The sequence below is a fragment of the Nyctibius grandis genome, chromosome 18 (assembly GCF_013368605.1).
Source record: "Nyctibius grandis isolate bNycGra1 chromosome 18, bNycGra1.pri, whole genome shotgun sequence".
Lineage (NCBI taxonomy): Eukaryota > Metazoa > Chordata > Aves > Nyctibiiformes > Nyctibiidae > Nyctibius > Nyctibius grandis.
In genome coordinates, this window is record NC_090675.1 from 11,159,080 (window position 1) to 11,178,902 (window position 19,823).

General features: G+C 43.7%; 2 protein-coding genes across 4 annotated transcripts in view; one reads left to right on the forward strand and one right to left on the reverse strand.

Moving 5' to 3' along the window:
• MNT (MAX network transcriptional repressor) overlaps positions 1-18,974 on the reverse strand; it is a 74,417-nt gene extending 55,443 nt beyond the window's left edge. Inside the window, exons 1-2 of one of the 2 annotated variants that reach the window (XM_068415932.1) lie at positions 18,277-18,974; positions 13,446-13,565 (exon numbers count right to left, since the gene is read on the reverse strand). In XM_068415932.1, coding sequence (XP_068272033.1) covers positions 13,446-13,459 — 14 coding nt within the window. In that variant the 5' untranslated portion in view covers positions 13,460-13,565; positions 18,277-18,974. Of the gene's footprint in view, positions 1-13,445; positions 13,570-18,276 lie in introns of both variants that reach the window. The other variant, XM_068415931.1, reaches the window with a different exon arrangement.
• A 142-nt stretch (positions 18,975-19,116) lies between these two features.
• Positions 19,117-19,823, forward strand: part of PAFAH1B1 (platelet activating factor acetylhydrolase 1b regulatory subunit 1) — a 30,373-nt gene continuing 29,666 nt past the window's right edge. The window contains exon 1 of one of the 2 annotated variants that reach the window (XM_068415413.1): positions 19,117-19,307. The gene's annotated coding sequence lies outside the window, so the exon portion shown is untranslated. Of the gene's footprint in view, positions 19,308-19,471; positions 19,542-19,823 lie in introns of those variants that run through there. The other variant, XM_068415415.1, reaches the window with a different exon arrangement.

Here is a 19,823-nt window from a genome sequence, read left to right on the forward strand (position 1 = left end):
GCCTGAGCACAGAAACACAAACTGCATCTGTTGGGCATTAGAAAATTTTTAAAGACAGGATGAATCTGAGCACCCTAAATAGTGAGAATATTTTCAGATGCTGAAAGCATTTGTTCTACCCTCACATTTCCATCAAGTACATGGTATAAGAAGTGCCTGATTTATTTTTTTTTCTTTTTTGGTGATTCATTTATGAATCTGATAGCAACTCTTGTTCTCCATTTCACTGCTTTCCTCACAGTAAATTCACGTCCTGTGCCATGTGCTGATGTCTAAGCAGAACCAGCACGCAGGCTCGGGCACCCTGCGGAGTGTTCCTGAGTCAGCCCCAGCCACACGGCGAGTTTTCCCAGGGATGAAAAGCACCTCTCCCACCCCCCTGGCGCAGCTCGCTGTCTCCCTCCCATGGACAGCCCATCTAAAGACGTTCCAGAGCTGGCCGGCTTGCAGCGCAGATGCCTTGAGATCTTCAATTCCAAATCTGATTCTGTCTGATCAAAATGTGTCCAGAGTCACAGCTACAGAAAATGCCCCAGACCAGGAGGTGTCAAGATACACTGCTGAATTAGGAGAGGAGAAAAGGAAACTTGTATTCTTTATCTCCTAAAATCTTCAAGTATCAAAGCACAGAAAACTAAGATAAACTAAACTAATGTTCTTCTTTGCAGGGTTAAAGGCCAGACAATCTGTTTCTCCAAAGGGTGAGAAAAGTTGCACTGGCAAAGTGACTGTAGAGTGTTAGCACAAACAGCCAGAATAAGCATAAAATCATTGAACGAGGTGCAAGATAATGGAGAATCTGAGCCAAGGAGCGTACAATGAAAATGGAAAATGCAAATAATAATAATAATCATCATCAGCAGCAGCAGCAGCAGCATACAACTCTACCAGCTAGATTATGTGAATCTTACTTTTATAAAACTCCATTTTGGCAGAGTCCCAACTCTACTGCAAGGAGAGCCAGTCGCCGGCAGTACAAAACAGACACCTGAAATGCCAGCTGCTGTACAGGGACATGGTAGTTATCTTGGAGCAAAAATTGACTGTAATGCATTTTGCCTAGGGTGAAAATCTGCTGTAAGGAAATACAGAAATGCTCAATAATGATGCTCAGCACCAAAAAAACCTCCCTTGAACGTCCCACCAATGGCAACGAAACCGCCGGTGACAAAATCACATCTAAAAACCATCTAGACAAAGCTCTTTTAACATATAAATTAGGGTTTATTTTGGCAATTAAGATAAACTCTAGAAAACAGCTTTGAAATTAAAACCACCAGACCTGATTCTCACCAGCCCTCATAATTAAAAAAAAAAAAAATTAAATTGGTGGTAACTGCTTTTAAGTCTATGATACACAACTAGAACAAATGAAATGAGGATCGGGTCCATTTCCCTGATGGTATGTGCTTCTGTGCATTTCTTTCCTACTGTAAAATTAACAGCGTGATTTTTCAACAGTTCTTCAACCTAAAATACAAAACCATTTAATTATCCCATTGACAGTATATAAAACCATTTAATTAGAAGCTCTTTATCTCAAAGAACAACACCGTTTAAGAAGAGCAGCACCCATCAAAGGGACTCCAGGCCAGGGCAGGAGACCTGCCGCTGCAAGGTCACCTTTCATCGCGGTGACACGCGGGTCTGAGCGCGGCCCCTGTGACAGCCAGCTTGCTGCCCTCCCTTTGCTCTGCCGTGAAGATCTCACAGTTCAGCGCTCCTCGTGTGCCAGGAAAGACGGAGCATCAAACAGGGCTCTCACAGCAGCTCCGAGCAGATCGATGACACCTCTGCTTAGCCAGATGGGCACAGGATAGCCGTAACACTGACGTGGGCTGGGTTTGGCTGCACTGAGACAGAACAAGGGCAGGCCTCGTAATACCAATGCACCAAAGAGGTGAAGAAAGGTATTTGAAAAGATATTTGAAGCAATTTTATGAAAAAGGATGACAGATTTGTTTTACAATTATTTTGAAATAATTATTTAAAATAATTAGATTGCTCTGAACCAATACTGTAATTTTAACACAGGTATAATCACTGCAAATGACATTAAGAGCTCGTCTACAGGCAAATTGCATTGCTCTGATTATAATGGGATTGTTAAAGCTCAGCAAATCCCCAAGTCCAGATATAGCTGACACAGCAGAAAAGGAAGGGAAAGAAGTTATGCCAGAAAATCTAAACAACCTTGGGCTTACACCGAGATAGCTGTCTCCGTCAGAAGAACTCCTAACTAAACTCGAACTGCAGTGGAAGCAATACTGAAATTTTGCTACATTTCAGTTTGAAAGAGAATGTGAGCAAGTGCCACTAACGCTGCCTTCTAACGGTGTCCTTCTGCAGGTGGCACAGCGACTCGGGCAGAGGGCTGGGAACACACCAAGGTCCGAGCGGGCGGCTTTGCAGCGTCGAGAGCGCCGAGCTCCTCCAGCCGGGGCCTCAGGGTGTCCGTGCTACGCAGAGCTGCTGCCCGCAGGGACCTGCAGCCGTGATTCTCCAGACATGCTGAAGACTTCTTAATAACAGCTTACTAAACCAAGAGATATATTTCTTTCACCTTGAAAAGAATAGTTACAGTAACTTCTAATCTGACAATCCAGTATCTGTATTTGTTCCCCTCTAACTCCTAAAGAAAGTGAAAAACAAGAAGCCCACAGCAAAAGGTACACGTGAACCAGTCAAGAAAAAAACAAATTTCAGCACACAAACAGCACTTAGAATCAAAATCCCTTAGTCAGGCGTCTGTCTGCCCCATCATAAGAACGTGAGTGTGCTCCACTCAGCCTGCCCCTGCTGACCCGCGAGTCACGCAGGGCATCCTTGGGCAAGCCTGAGCACCAGCAGGGCTGTCAGAGGAGCAGCGGGTTTCAGATCAGAACGCTGACACCAGGGGAAACGCTCCATTCTGCAAACATTTCCCCCAGATCAGAGGAAACAGATTTTAAAATCATTTTAGAGAAAGCCTTTACAAAATGTCCTGGCCACTGAAGTTAATGGAAAAATTCGCACGAACTTAAGTGGAAACAAAAGTGACTTCAAATCAGTGACTACCTGCACCAGGTTCTGTCTCAAAAGCTGAAAGCTAAAAATGAGAAGAACGACTGACCTAAATATTCAGAAATTACTTCGTGACTGCTGGTGCGTCTATTTTTGAGTGGTTAACTACAGACTTCTCAAAGAAACTTGATCACGAGAGATAAAACTTTAACAAGGCAGCACCTTTTAATGTATTTCAGTTTGAGGCACACAGAACTACTAATCACTTCAGTGAAAAAATGGGTCAGAGTTATCCCCATCTTCCCCAAAGTGCTGTAAAACTAGATTTAAGTGTATATATATTTAAATTAATGTATAATTATATATTTATATATAATTTTGTATTCTACTTAGCAGAGCTGGCAAAGTACAGCAAGTGCTGAAACCGTTTTGGATGGTATTCACTAAAGGACAACAGTAAAAACACCAACCACGGGGCATTTTTTGCGAACTCCACTTTCAGCCTTGTTCTCAATAGATATAAAGTCTATATTAATTAGTGATTCAAAAAAACCCTCTACGATTCCTAGTGCACTAGACAGAGACAGGGATAGTTTATACCTGTTAATTAACAGATATAAGATGCAATATGGATGAAACAAACACATTTAGATGTTATTTATGGTTACACAGCTCTATAAATAAGAAAATAGGGATAAGTAAAGGTGTGTTATTTTCCACCAATATTTCCAAACTGCTTCATTGTATTCCTACCATATGTTCATATGTAAAGTCTTAAATTAAGAAAATTTAAGCACAGCATGCCTTTAGTGGGCTACATCCTCAGTAGGCGTAACTCAGCAGGTAGTAAATCATGGCTATTTGTGCTGGCTGGCAACGCAGCCCTAGATTTGCTGTAAGCATTATCTGTGCTTTCATATTTCTTAAGCAGCAGCCCGTTAAGGTTCCATTTTCAAATGTTTTTCATCAATAATGCCTAAAGGTGGCATGCTCACTGAACAATCTTGCTAGAAACAACACAAGATAAGACATAAAAGACATATTAGATTACCCAGTTCATGTCTCCAAATGCAACAAAAATAAATGCAAAATGCTTTGGGGTTTGTCGCTTGCAGCATGCACCAGCTTTTCCATTATGCTTTGCCTGATGCTTTGCCAGGTTTTGTCAGAAAAACCCGAGTGCTAGGACAAACGGCAAGAGCTTGTCTGGAGGTCACCCTGTGGGAAGCAGCAGGCTGGTGTTCCACCCTGACTTGCTCTAACACCTTACCGGGTCCTTCCTGCCTTGTTCTACCCAACTATCAGTACGGGCATTTAAGCTGCCTTCCCATGTAAGTCTTACAGATAATAAACAATATCAGTGTTATTACATTTATTAACTAACGCTAATGCTATAAGTAAATCCAGGACCCCTCAAATGTATTGGGACTTCTAGTGTTGTGTGACATAACCAAAAATACAGAGTTTAAATTCCCAAATCAAATAATCGTTCAAATACAAATTACAGGGCTTGAAGTAACTTCATACTGTAATTGAAATTTTAAGTGCTTCAGTAGTGACTGCTGGTGCTTCCCAAGGCCTCACCCACAGGAGTGGGACTCCCTGGTTCTTACAGCCTGCCTTCCATCAGCCCTTCCAACCACGGGGTCCGGTACCATGGCCCACCCCAAATACCACAACTATAATAGTTTTTTTCCACCCAAACTTGTAATATTTTTGCCAAAGTCAAGCTCTTCCTCGAAACTCCCAGTGCCCTGGAGGGATTTTCTCCTGTCCTTCCTTGCTCCGCAGAAGTTTACTTCTTATCCTCCAGCATTTCTGAGCTGCACTCCTTTCCCCATTTACCCCCCTCATTCCCTGCCAACCTGTGAGCAGCGGTGCTCCTACACACCTTCGTCGTTTCCTTTCCCCCCTCTCCCTGCTGTACTCTCTACTTCACTGTCTGGAGCGTGACTTTCCAACTGCCTCCAATCCTACAAGTGAGTGCAGAACTGAGGGAAGCCAACGGGGATCTTGGGGGACGCAGGAGGGCTGACGAGGAACAGCCACAAGATCAGAGCTTTGGGCTGCAAGGGCCCCACAAGACTCTGTGTGCATCTGGGTATCCGAAGTGCATCTGTACCTCCATGTGTCACACATATACGGGTAGGGAGGGGTAGGGAGGCTGCTTACTCCCAGGTGTGCTGGGAGGAAACTTTTACTAATGTTTCCCGGATAAGTGCTATTAGAATTATGAGGATCACTGCCATTTCAGGAGTGTTGTAGACACCATTTGATGCTAAGAAAGTACTCCGAAGCTGAGAAGACCTAGGTAGGCACCACTATTATAAATAATAGTTTCCTAATTCCTAGTTCAAATATGTTAGCAATAGCACAAGCAGCTAGGCTAGGAGACCATTGTGAAGCAAAACCAACAAGATGAGTTTTGTTTTCTTTTGGTGAGGAATTACTCTTTACAGCTCTACTACACGAGTCCACAGTGCTGGCTTTGAGCTGCCAGCTCCTCAGGGCAAGGTTTAAATTAAGTCCTCATCTGCTTTTTTTTTTTTTAATCAGGAAACTATTTATATTCATTTCAGGCTTTGCAATCTTCTCCAACCCACTGTTAAAAAATAACAAACAAACAAAAGAATACCCAAAGCTAAATGTTGGCTCTAAACCCCCTTTTCCAGCCTCCTATTTAATCAGCCTTGTGGCATATTGGAAAACAGATCATTTAGTTCCACTTCATTATTATGGGGGTAAAAAAAACTTACAGTCAAGCTTAAAGCACCTAAATACCTAAAGCCATATTCTAATCTGTAAAGCACATGGGTGTAAAACAGGCAGGCAATTTCTCATTTCCTGGGGGCAACACTGTTCATGGTGACTGGCAGGGGCTTTCTGTACTCCATCAGGCCCTTCCCGAGCACACCGCCAGGCACGTACAGCTGCGCTCTCTGCGCTGGGATCAGCCTGGGTGCCGTGGTCTGTCCTGGCAGATAACGGGTGTGTGGGTGTCCAGGGGGGCAACGGAGGGACTGGTGCAAGGAAATTTGAAGTCGCTGGCTACACCCTTAGAAATATATAGGACTTAACATGTCAAATGTACACTGAAATTAGGGTGAATTTAGTAGTGCTGCCAATGAAAGCCATCCGCAATCAAAGCAAATAATTTTACCCTTAAAACATCTTGCAAAATACTCCCTAGTGCCTACTGAAGAGACAGTCGCCTGCCTGCAGTATGGATTTCAAACCACCAGAGAACAGAGGTTCAGGAGAGGTTCTTCTAACCTGGAGAAGACTCTCATCCTCTTGTAGTAAAAACCCACAAAATTTTATGGTGTCACAGCCATTCAGGAACAGGATCAGATGATCCCCTGTGATGGCAGCTGATGGGACTCAATTACAGACGGCCCATTACAATTGTATGTTCCTTCAGCAGATTTTCAACTGGCATCTCAGAATGTGAGATTGTTGATAAACAAGCCCCAAATTACATCAATGACAAAGTGATAATATCTCTGAACTCATTTTGGTTTGGTTCTTTCACCTGTTGTTTACCAACATTCTAATATAAAAATAAACAAATGTAAATACTGCCTGATAATGCTGGTAAAAAACATCACCAGAAATTGAAGAATTAATTAAAATGGAAAAAAATTCTCTGTGGAGGACCTATCTGGGACTTTTGGGTTTTGAAATACGTAAAGCTGACCATTCCTTTCTCTGTCTTTTCTTTTTTCTTGGACTGGGCACTGCCTTCAGCCATGCATACTACTACATTAATTAACTGCTCTTAGGAAGTTGACATGAAAACACCTTTCTTCTGGTCCAAAGTGATGGAGGTATTCTGAAAGCAGTTACGTTAAAATAGAAGAAAAAGGCTCAAAGTCCTCATTTCTTTATATTTCACAAAGACAGCGAAGCATTTCTGGACCCAGCCAGAAGCAAAACCTCCTTATTTTAAGTTGTTTTTCAAAATAAATCAATTTCAGGGACTAAAATTGCTCTGCTTGTTCACTGCGTACTGGCCAGAGATTATGGATGTCCTCAGGTTTGCTGGAGTAGCTGCGTAACCGTGTACTAGTGAAAGGCAGAACTGCTGCGTTCCAGGGGGCTCGGTGTGTCTGGGGACGGCGGCAAGCAGCGCCGGTTCGGTAATTACCGTGCCCTTCAGTGGGAGTCTGTGTCCTGCCACTGGGAATCCAAAACTTGACCTCACAAAGCCTTTCTCTCTCCAAGGTCTCTGGCACTGAAAGAACATCTCCCTCCTCCCTGCGTAGGGCCGAAGGGCCGGTCAGTCGGGGAGGGGGGAGCGATGAATAGTGGGGTGCTCTGGGGGCGGGCAGGGCGTCTGCGTATTTGATCTTTGCGTCTGTGAAAAGCTGCGTGCAGTTTGCAAGCCACAAGTTGTATCATCTGATGCAGACACTGTGCTGTACACGGCACAGAGCAGAGAGCGTCTGGGGGTACGCTGACTGCAGAGCAGCAACACAAGGAGAGGCTTATTTAAAAATACAGACACGTAAGCAAGAGAGAAACCCCACCTCCGTGGGATTGTCTGAGAGGGATCAAATGGGTAGAAATGCCACAGATCGACACACTCCTCCCAGCATAATTGTTACTATCACAGCTGTGGTGGAGAGAGGGGGAGGAGAGCGGATGATGCAAGGAGCTTGGCATCGTGCTTAGCAATCGCTAGACTGCACCCTTCCGTAAGCGGCGAGGAAGCGCTGGAATCCACCAGAGCCAGCCCAGCTCCACGTGCCGTCACCGGCCGTGCATCGCCGGAGTGCAGAGCCAGCCGTGACACGCTGCATCTGCATCCACATCTGCATCTGCATCTGCATCTGCATCTGCATCTGCTGCACAGCCTCCGGACGCGCTCAGCCTTCCCTCCCCACCCGCGCAAAGTTTATCCAGCAGCTTCGCGATTCACTCAACATCGCCGGTTCTTAGTCACTTATTTGCAGAGCTCATTACAAAGAGTAATTAAATGGTCGTAAAGTCCCTAGCTGTAACCCTATTTAGTAGATAAAGTGGATAATTAAGCATTGTTAGCTTCATTTTGCATCTATGGAAACTGGTGGGAGAGGCTAACACAAGGTCACAGGGCTGCTCTGAGCCAACTCAGGGTTATAATACATCAGTTACTAACTCCTTCACCCCACAACGCTGGGATATTGCATTGATTTTAAGGGGTTATGCATCAAAACTGCTATTCCTCTCTTATCACTGAGCAATCTAGAGTATTACATGATTTAACTGAATCAAGTCTTTGAGAGCTTGACATGAGCACTGATGTTTTGTATTTCATGTCAGGTGAGATAACCACCATCTCTTTTTAAACGATCTCTGATGTAGCTGATTGTTGATATATGCATGGCCTTGTACTAATATATAATGAAGCATCCAGATGTGACAAATCTGACACCCAGCCTGTGGAACTGAGTTTTAAATGGTATTATTTGTAGCTGCCTAGGTGGAACCACAAAGCCCTGACACTCGTTCGCCGTCGGAGTTTTTCATTTGTGCTAACTGCAGCGACAGCTCTAAGACGTCAGACAAGGCTCTCCCCTGAGAGCACCTTCCTGAGCTGCCAGTGAGTCACTGGAGACTGTAGCTGGAACTGCTCTATCCCTCGGGCTATATATAGCTCTATTCCTATAAACTATTATCTCACTTTTGGCCAGTCAGCTTGCTTCATTCAAAAGTGTTTATCTCGCCCTAACTGCCAGCCTAAAGGTGGAATGCTATTTTCAGACTACGAGAGAGGCCTGAAGAGAGCTGAATTTTTAAATACTCCCCTTTCCCTGATTTTTTAATACGTTAGTACTTATGCAAGTACAAATTAAAGATCTCTATTTATTCAAACTAGATGTATAAAACTGACAAATTTTCTCTACTTGCATGTCTCAACCTGATTTCTAGGGAGTGGAAAAGACTTCAAACATTTTTAATTTTTGGCTTTGCTCCTGTGGCAGACCAGTAAGGCGTCACTGGGCCATCCCATCTCCCAAATTCTGATTGTCTTCCAAAGTTTTCTTAGGAAATGCATTACTATAGCCGCATAATCACAACGGACATTGAATTTCATACTTCCGTTTAAACCTATGGAAAATCTGTGACAGATTTAAAGGGTAGGAAAAGCGGGCCCCCTAAGTAATGTGTGTGTAATAAAAAGCATCTTACAACATCCACTGAAGTGAAAAAGCCTTTGAAGGACAATTGCCTTTATTAAACGTTGAAACAGTATGAAAAACAGAGTTTGAAAACTGCCCTTATACCTAAAACTCTCAATGAGGACCGAGTGGAGGATCATTTCTTGCCAAGTAATTCAGGTACAATCAGGTGAGATCCACCTGTGCCATGGTACCCAGCACGAGCCATGGGCCAGCAGTCCCTAAATTGCGCTAATACTCAAACGCAATTCAGAAGTTAAATGACTTGGGCATTTTCTTTCTAGTATGGACAGACCCACCACTGATAGTGTGGCACACTGGAGACATCCAAAAGATTCAGACAGCTCTATTTCTTAAAAAAAAAAAAAGGCCAAACCAACCAACCAAAACAACTCAAAGCAAAGACTCAAAAAAAAATGAAGCTTTCTAGAAAAATTAAAGGCAGCTGGCCCTGACACAGGGACTGGACTGGTGGCACGGTGATGCTCCCTCTCCCTGCCTCATCGCTGCCTTTCGGCTTGGCTCCGAACCAGTGTCGCTCTTAATTGGATGCTGAGTGATGGATCTGGCCACCTGGCACTCTGTCTGCCTCCGAGCTGATGATCACCTCCCTTGGCAGGCTAAGGGGGGAACTGGCCACCTGGCTAATACGAGGGCTACAGAACCGCTGACGAGCTGACTGCCAGCCTGCTAAGACCTTTTTTATTGTGGATACTGACAGTAACTTCTCTCTTTTGCTCTATTCATCCTTCTCACCACAACCTGTATGCTCACAAAGAAACACCCAACTCATGACCCCCTCTACTTTCCTCTGTCTGCCTCAACAGATAAAAACAGGCTCCTGCCTTAATCGCTAAATGGGAATAAAATTAGCTTCTTGCCTTCTCTTCCAATTTCTTTAAATTATTCCAAGTTCCCCACCCCCACTCCATCCTGTCTTGCTTCTCACCATCATTCTCAACACTCCAGATTAAAATTTGTATTAGCTGACGAGTTTCACAACAATTTTTGAATGGTGTAGTTTGTTGTGTATTTTTTAATTAGTAAAAATACTGACAAAAATTAAGAATAACATCAAAATAAAGAACTGGACAAGAATAATGTGCAATTAGATTCATGCCTGAAGGCTAGATTCTCCACTTGACTTGCACCCTGCTTTATTATTAGCACTTGCAAAACCTTAGTGAGAAAGGCCACAATTTTGATTTTTTTTACATTCATTTTGCATATATGTAAATTACTCCACAAGGAGCAAGGCAATGGAAAATGAAGAATGAAGTGCACAAAAATACATCAGTAAAGAGTTCTAGAGTACTGTCAGCGTCACACAGTGAAACATCCTAAGTTATGCTATGAAAATTAATTACATTACTTCAAGATCTTAAAGAAAAAAGTATTACAAGTACTGAAATTTTCTACTCATTTTCAAATGCACCATGATGAGGTTCCACAGTGTTTTTAAGCTGGTCTTGGGATACAGTAAGTAGCTAATGTCAAGCTCTTACATCCATTAGGAGTGATCTGAAAATAATGTACTTTGTTAATTGCAATCATTGTACAAAAATTAGATCACTGATTGGAATAGGGCTATATTCACTCCTGGTGTGACTTCGTTAATTTAACCCAAAGATTCATTTGCACCTTAAAGGGCCTCCTCCAGTTGACTTTAATGGGGGACTTCCCATAAGCTTAAAGACCTGGATCAGGCTAAGAAGAGGTAAGGTGTCCCAGAGGGTGGATTTTCCAAAACAGCCATAGTTTAACTGAAGTTAATAGAAACATTTTGATTTATCCAAGTGGAGATTACGGAACTTGTTTTTCTCTTTTCATTGTACACACGCTACAAATACTGGAGAGAGCATCCTGCAGTTCTAACATCACAGTTTAAATCAGTATAGCGTGGCCGTGGTGCTGAGAGAAGCAGCCACGTGCTTCTCCATCCGCTCATTTCTGCACTAATACAGCCCTTTTATTAGTCCCAGCCAAAGTTTTCACGTAGCCACATGATGAAACACATAATGAAATGGATCCAGGTGAAAACTAGGGTCATTTTTCACTCTTGTTATGTTTATCTTCGATTGTTCTCCCATCCATTCATCACACAAAGGGAGGGAACAGCTCCTGCTTGCTTATTTGACCCCACTTCTCCATTCTGGCTTTACAGCCATGCGCAACTTCACTTTGCTTCCCTTTACATCTCACAGCTCACATAAACACTGGACTATTAATATTAATATTAAAAAAAGAAAAAATCCAGTGATTTTAGGTGACTTTCAGTTTCAGAGGCTCTCTTGTGCTCTCTGACTCTGTATCAGAGCCTGAACTACCAAGTTATTAGGTAACGCTTCACTGGCACAGAACTCCTTCCAGCGCAGTCAGCTGCCTCAGCTCTTTCTGATCCAAGAGTGCTTTCCATTTTTCTGACTGGCGATGCATCCCATCAGCAAGGACCCACATTATTTTTTGATCTTCATCTGGTAAAGGGCTGCTGAACAAGTACGATTGTCATTCCCGAGCGTGCTGTTTAGCACCGCTGGTGTTTTATTTTCCCCATCTCAGGTGTCAGTGGAATACTTGTTGCTGTTTGCTAATAGGCTTTGAAGACTTCCAGCTGTGGACGAGGATGATGGAAATTGTGGGGCAACAATTTATGACAAAACCTCAGCATTTGGTGTTATCTTAGTAAAGTATGTGGCCCCCTTTCTGTTATTTAGCTGCCACTGCTAATATCAACCCAAACTGGAGCTGAGTGCTGCCGAGCCCCTGCAACTTGCAAAAGCCAGTGAGCTGTTCCTTAGCACCTTACCAGTGCCCCCATCGCTCTGCTTTAGGCTCACAGCAAACACAGCAGTCATTGCTTGGTTCTGACACTCACTGCAGGGACTGATTAGTAGCCTGTAAGCAACTAAATTTTAGTTCCCTGTAAAAGGCTGTTTTTCTTTAACTGGTCCGGCAGCCCAAGAATAGCTCTGTGCACTCTAATACACACAGTATTGTAAGTAATGACAGATAATGCTATCAAGGTCTTTTCCTAGAATATAGGGATTAATTCACCTCATTAAAATGTACACATTCTGCATAGCATAATGCAGTACTACTTCAGGACAACTATTTAAGCCAGCCAAAAGATATTATGTTCTGTGAGAACTAGGATGATCCCTAGCTGTCCTCTTACTTCCCTGTATTCAGATTTTTACAATCTTTTTAGATTAGTACACAGATATCACAGCACTGAGCACTTTTAAAAACCTAAAATAGACTACATTAGCTTAAATTTCTCGGTAGTAAAGAAACTCAGGAGGAGAGAAACATAATTAACTTGGAGCATGGAAAGATTCCCTTGTGAGAAAAACACCCTGAACTAAATAAGGTAGCTTGTACGAAGTACCTAACAGTGAACATACATTTACAATTTTCAGTACATTTACGAGAAAATACCTACTACGACGGGCGATGTCTCTAAGTGGTCCTTCTTCACAACCCATTTTAGGTAACATAATATGAATTATAGCTGTTCTCCAGAAGAAAAACAGCGGTAAAAAGGCAAGCTAAGGTTACTGTTTCCTCATGAGATACACTATGAAGAACAGCCAAAATTCCACTGAAATATTTCATTAGTAGCTAGCATAATACTGAATCACAGCACAACTAACGAGTATAATTGCATTCAGAAAGTTTCATTTTAAGAATGTGTCAAACATATAATTTGATTAGGGCGTGTGAGTATCTGTGCATGGGTTGTCCATGGAACATTCTTATGTATGTGAATCACAAGGCATTATGAGCCACCTACCTCCTGGTAGCCGGGAAGCTGCAACATTCCTTCCTACTAGAAAGAAACCTGGACCATCATTTTAAAAGTTGACAGCAGTCTCAGCACACATCTAGTTCAACTCCTAAGCCTTCTAGTTAGACCAATGACATTCATGATGCTACTGAGAAACAATAATTACAAATTTTCTAATCTAAAAGAGAATTTGAATTTTCTGGTAACAATAAATTTTCTAAAATTTAAAAAATGAAGCATCAGCATGGCATTTACAATTCTGAATAGCTCTAATTTTTGTAAAATGTCGCTGATTTTAATGGGGGAATAGATTGTCAGTTTATTAAAGTTTGGAAAAGGTTTATTAGTTACATAGATTGTGCATTAGGAAAAGAGCATTAATTTTCCCTTTAAGAGGTAAGTATTTCTGTTCAGGATTATATTTTTGTTTAGAAGACATGTAAGATTAAAAATCATCTTTCGAGTAGCTACTGACCAGGATTCCTGCATACCTTAGCCTGCACATTATAAATCTCCTCTGTTGGCTGGTTAATAACTTTAGCTGCACAGTCCATCATCCTTCTGGAGAAGCAGCGACTCAGTCTTCAAGTCAGCTCAGCTTACTGCTGCACCTGACTGGAACAATGAGATGTTATGTCAGCAAGACATGCAATGATTACACAGTCAGTAACTGTTGATAAATTCCTTTACAACAGCCACGAGTTACCGTTCCTACATAGCTTTTTGCATTTCCCACATCTATAATGGCAGCGACATGAGTAACATCTTTCTCTAATTCTCATGGATCAACTAAATAAAGATACTTGTACCATTGAGGCTGTATTTAGAATGCTGCAGCATCCTTGGGGCAGAGGCCGTATTTCCCTATTGTTTCACAGTATCTTGAGCAAGAGATTTCTGCTGCAAAAGCAGAACTTTAAAGAGCTTCTGGTGATTCTGCAATAACAAACTAAGACGTATGGCTGAAAATGATTTAGAGGAAACAAACTCTTAACTTAGAAGCAAATTCCAGATTTCTATGTGCTATATATAAACAATAAAATTATAAAAGCTTGAAAAATAACATGAGAACATCTTTTAATATCAGATTGAGTGCAATGAAACGACTCTTTGCTGTATGATGATTATATAAAATGCAAACAATGTCATTTAGCATTGCCAGCAGTGCTTTATTATTTCAAGTGAAAAGGAATATAGTGAAAGGAATTCAGAAGGGGGGTGGATAGTGTCAGCAGTAACAACATACATGATTACACATTACTATAATTAGCAATGGAATTTAAAGAATTAAAAAACCAACATATTTGCTTTGGTTTTAACTATGCTTTTGACTCGGCAGCAATTCCATTGATATACTTGGCAGAAAAGTTTATCTCAGTCTTTTTTAAAATATGAACCCATTAGAAGGAGAATGCTGTGACCAAAGGTAAACACTCCAATACAAAAAGGGCCTCAAAAAACCCTCCAGAAGGCTGTTTAATCCAAATCTGGGATAACTATGGATTAAGAATACATTGATGTTAGTTTGTGCTCCCCTCCTTTAATACTACTACCTCATGCTAATATGCTTTGGACTATTTTCCCCCACCCTTACACTGACCAACTCTTATGTTATAGTTGCTTTTTTTCACTTTGATACACAATTTTGTGAAGCAACCTTACACCGCTACTTCTAACGATCTGTAAACTTAGTGTCTTTTATTTTATTCTGAAGTGTGATTTCTAAAGGTTACAGGTGTGAATGAAACGGTGATGCTGAGGTACAGCAAAGGCTTGCACTTAGAGTACGTCAAACCTTGCTTAACCGCAGTTGCAATATGCTTAGGGACATACCTGTAAGACTGATGAATGATTTATCTGATCTAAAATAGCTTCATGTGCATTTGCAGCAGTTTTCCATGCAAACCAGGTACTTATGCACACAAATTATTCTAGTTAGCTACAGGAGCCTATGATGACCTGATCTGCATGTTCAGCTGTAGCACACCTCTAAACTAGCATGAAAACTCTGTGCTTTTACATGCAAAAGTGCATGCCCAATTAGGTTATTATATGCAATACTTGTTTTCACAGCATCACAAAAGAGGATGCTTTTAATATCTCCCTGTATGGGGACAGAGGAGGTTGAATGTGAGGCACAGCAGACACTGATTATACCCTCACGAAAACGCAAAATAGCCAGCAGATAAATTGTGACTTAACAAGTGAGCCAGGCTTACAGCTGTCAGGTAAAGCTATACTTCAACAGTGAACAATAAAGTTTATACACGGTCCTCTGTCAGGGTACAGCCTGTAAAAACAAAGCTATAAGCTGATGAAATGCTACTTGTACCTGGACTTTCATCCTTCAGCTCTAGGAGAAGTGGTTTCTGGACTAACATGTGAGTTTAAAGAAGGAACCATGTGAAAATAACATCCATAGAAATACAGACTATTGAATCAACGTAGAGACAGACAACATCGTCACTGTTAGCAGCATAAACTATTTATAACCTCTGCATGATGACCAGTTGAGAAGCAAAATGGAATAAATACAGGCATGTGAATGTCTACTGGTAAAAATGGAAGACTTGCTGAACATCTCATCACTTCACTTTCTTTATAATAAATTTGGAAAAGGAGTCACTTCAGTGAAAAGTTCTACTGTGAAGGGTGAAGGTGTTGCACAAGGCCAAGACTCTCAATACCGAAACACATCAGAGACCAGATTTGTTTATTTCTCTTCCTTTTAATGCTATTAAGAAGGTTGGGTAGAGGGGGCTACAGTTACAGATTGCCCTCTTCCTTAGGTTGATAGTATATAGGAAAGGCCACAGGAGTACTGGAAGTAGGATTTCTAAAATCCGAATACACATTAAAAGGGAATCTGAATGCTCTTGTGCTATGCTTTGCAGTGGGAACACATTTTCCCACCCATAGGTATTTTCTCTCTGTTTTGGTTGCAAAAATACTAACTTTTTCCATATCTTTAAGTTAAACCCCAAGTGATGTTAAAATTCAAAATATACAATGGCAGAAGCTTTTGCATGTACTTCCATCTATAAAACAATAAAGTGGACGATTTTGCAGTTTTAGAGGCAAGTCTTGCTGGAGCCACAGAGAAGTCACTATTTACTAGTGAACAAAAAGATGAGAAAATTCTCACTTCTTGTGATTTATTCCATTGACAGAGTTAATGACACAGGTAGACATGCCCATTGACTCATTAAATTGAACAGCACGACACAGCTAGAAGTTAATTTTCCTTTGGTATGTGCTTAGGCACCTAGTTAGGACAGTATTTGTGTCACCAGAATTTATTCCTGACCTAAAACTGAGTCGATCTTTCAGTTCAAAGCTGTGGAGGCATTTTTGTACAACTTTTTATTTTCCAAAGCTCTGTAGCTGTAACAGCCTGTATCTTTTCTAGGTCAGGCACTGCGATGGACTTGCAACATGTTAATGAGTTGATTCCAGCAGTACAGTCACTACGGATGTTTTGCTACACATATATGTACACACGTAGAATATTAATGACAGCTTTCATTCATAGGCAACATATGAATGATGAAAGAATGAAGTTTTCAGTGGTTAGCAGAATAATGCCTCCCAAAGTTTGATGTAACATTTTGAAACATGTAATCTCCAGTGTAGTAGATATAGCTGTGTGTGCCACCCCATATGGTGAAAAATACACTGAAGAAGCCTGGCTCACTCTGAAGCGTGGCTGTGCAAGTGGTAAACATTTACTTTAGGAATATCCTGGAGAAAAACTTGAAGTTGGAATCAGAAGGAGCTACACAATTGGGATCTGCACATGCCCGCTGAGGCAGAGGGTATGTGTTTTCTGTTATCAAGAAATTTAGAAATACTGGGTGGAAAAAAACATGGTATGGCCAGATCCAGTCCTCTTTTTTGGAAAGTATCTGAACACTTCCTTGAAATGCTGGTGCAGGATACTGACACGTGCTGCTCCGTTTTGATTGTTTTTCGTTAACAAAAGGATCAGATCCACACTGCATTGTCTCCTCACTAGAAATTCGGCCTACTGACTTATCCAACTGTTTAACTCATCATTAATTATATTAACCAGTATATTGAAACTGAATTACTCTACACTTTTAGTCCATTTTGAATGTCAGCAGTGTATTTGGGAATGTCTGTGATATCATCATCTCTGGGTATAAACTGTAAGAAATTTTCGAGGCTTAAATGGATCTAAAACTTGTAATCTAGTCAATTAAAAAAATAAGTTAAATGCAGGTTCATACTCAAAATTTGTCCTGGATGCATCTGCAGTTTTGCATTGTGCATTGGGTTTAAATAGCCCTCTCTTGCCTACTGCTACATAAAATAACAACATAAACAAAAGAGAAGGTGACTGACCATAAGCCTTAGCACAGCAGTGAAGCTGACAGACAGCACTGTCAAGTGCCCGCCGTACATAAACGGAGACTCTTTACATAAATTTTAGATATGAGTAATCTCAGTTGCTACTTGCAATAGAAACAGATAAAACTATACAGCTTTTGATTATGAAATTTTCAGTGTCCCTTGAAGTTTCTTCACGTTTTTGCTATACAGATAATTTTACATTGGCGTTACTTACTTCCTCAAATCAGCATTTCAGAAAACTTTACGGCCCATGTTAAATGTTGTATTATGCTGTTACGCCTGCCAACATTAGAGGTGACTTTGGTCACCGGTCTTTGATAGTGACACATGTAACTGTTTCCTGTAACAGCAGCGCTCTTTCTGCTTTGCATCTGGATTTACTGCGATTAAGCAGTTACACCGCTTGGGTCCACCGCCAGCTCAGCTCTGGCATTTACCAAACAGAATATTTTGCAAAGCACCTGGGTGAGGACTGCTGTCACTGATACTCAAACCACTGAAGACCATAAGGATTGCAAAATTAAAAACTGAGGGGAGAATTTGGCTTCTGATGTGCACAGTTGCCTAGGTTTGTCAGATGGCAATTGAGGGAGGTGGCAGCCCGTTTATCGAGGACTGTGTACGCTCTTCTGTCAATCACTTCTTGTGAGCATGTGGATTAAATTATCAGTGGCCTATGCCTCAGTTTATCATTAGGAACACTGATATATTAAACCAAGGATATTCTGAGATTTAACTAAGTGGGGTTTGTAGAAGATTATGAACATATTCTATTCCAAGCGTAAAGCATTATTTTTTTCATAGTGATACTGTGAATGTGCACTAGCAAGATGCACAGGGACACGCCAAGCTCCTGGAGCTCCAGTCATACAGAGGTAACGGTCACAAATAATATGCATGCTTCTTTCAAATCTCATAACTCTAGGTCTGCGGGACAAGGTTACTCACTAAAAATAGTGCTGTCTCAGGAGCAGATTCCTCACAAGCCAAACCACGCCATAGCAGTGTGTCTGTGCAGCGAGACCAAATGCAACAGCCCCCAGAAAGGAGCAGTGTAACTCCACTTCAGGACTTTTGGCAGCTGCACCAGTTTGGTGAGAACAAAGCCAGCATCAGCTCCTTCACGGGTACCCAGAGTGGAAAGCTGTGCCACACTCTGTCACAGGGCCCATCTCACTGTTCTCTCCATCGCTTCGCACAGCACCAATGCGGGTATTGTGCGTTTTGTGTCGTGCGAGCACCAGCGATGCGGGCAGTCCAACAAGCATCCTCCAAGCCACACCGTACAGATAGAGGTATGTATTTACTCTGCCTTTTCTTTCTCTTCCGGGCCACCCAATAGTATTAGTCTCTTCACTGATATTTGCAGCTTTTTGCCATTCACAGACATCACTAACGCAGCTTTACCACTAATTAAAACACTGATGAAGAACGGCGGTGCCCGTGACGGGGTGTGTCCTTGTGACAGGGCAGCAGGTTGCCACAGCGGCCGGAGCGTGAGCCCAGGGGTCTGGGCAGGGACGCTTACAAGGAGCTACAACGCCCAGTGCCGGAGGGGTGTCGGGGGGGGCCGGTACCGGTGTGGCGAGGCCGGTGTGCCGGTGTCGGTGTGCCTGGGGCCGGTACCGGGCCAGGCCGCCCCTCAGGCCGCGGCGCGGCGCGCGCGGGGCATGCCGGGAGGCGGGCGGCGCGGGGCAGGCCGGGACACGCGCCTTGCGCCTCAGCCTCCCAAGATGGCGGCGGGCGGCTGTCCCCGCCCCCGGCGCGCACATGCGCAGTGGCGCGGCGGGCCGCGCCGCTCCCTCCCTCCCTCCCGGCGGCCGGGGCGCCACTGACAGACCGCGGAGCGGAGCGGTGCGAGCGGCGAGAGCCTCCGGGACCCCCCGGACCCCCCTCCTCCGCGCCCCGCCCCGCCGCACCGGTGAATGGGAGAGGCGGGCGGCGCCGGCCCCACGGAGCAGAGCGAAGCGGCGGCTCGGGTAAGGCCGGGGCCGCGCCTCCCCTCCCTGCCTCCCTCCCCCGGCCCGGCCGCCGTCGCCCCCCGCGGTAGGCTGTCCCGGCGGCGGCGGGGCCCGGCGGGCCGTGCGGCCGGCGCGCCTCTCCTCTCTCTCTTCCCCCCTCCTCTCCTCTCCTGCTCCCCGCCCTCCGCTCCCTCTCCTGCCCCCTCCCTCCTTCTCTCCAGCTCGCTCTCAAAATGGCGGCCGCGCCCGTTGGTGAGGAGGCAGCCGGGGAGGAGGCGGGGGAGGCAGGGCGGCGGGGCGGGCGGGAGGGAGGCGAGGCGGGGGACGCTCCCCGCGGCCCGGCGGGGTGGGGTGGGGGCCGCCGGGCGCGGTTCCCTCCCTCTGCCCCGGCCCTTCCCGGGCTTCAGCGCCGTCCTCGCCGCCGGTGACTTAGCAGGAAAACAGGGCGCGGGGGAGGAGTGGGCCAGACAAGGGAGCGGCGTGGGGTGAGGGGAGAGGAGCCCCTGCTGCGGGGGGCTCCGGCTCTCCCGGCCT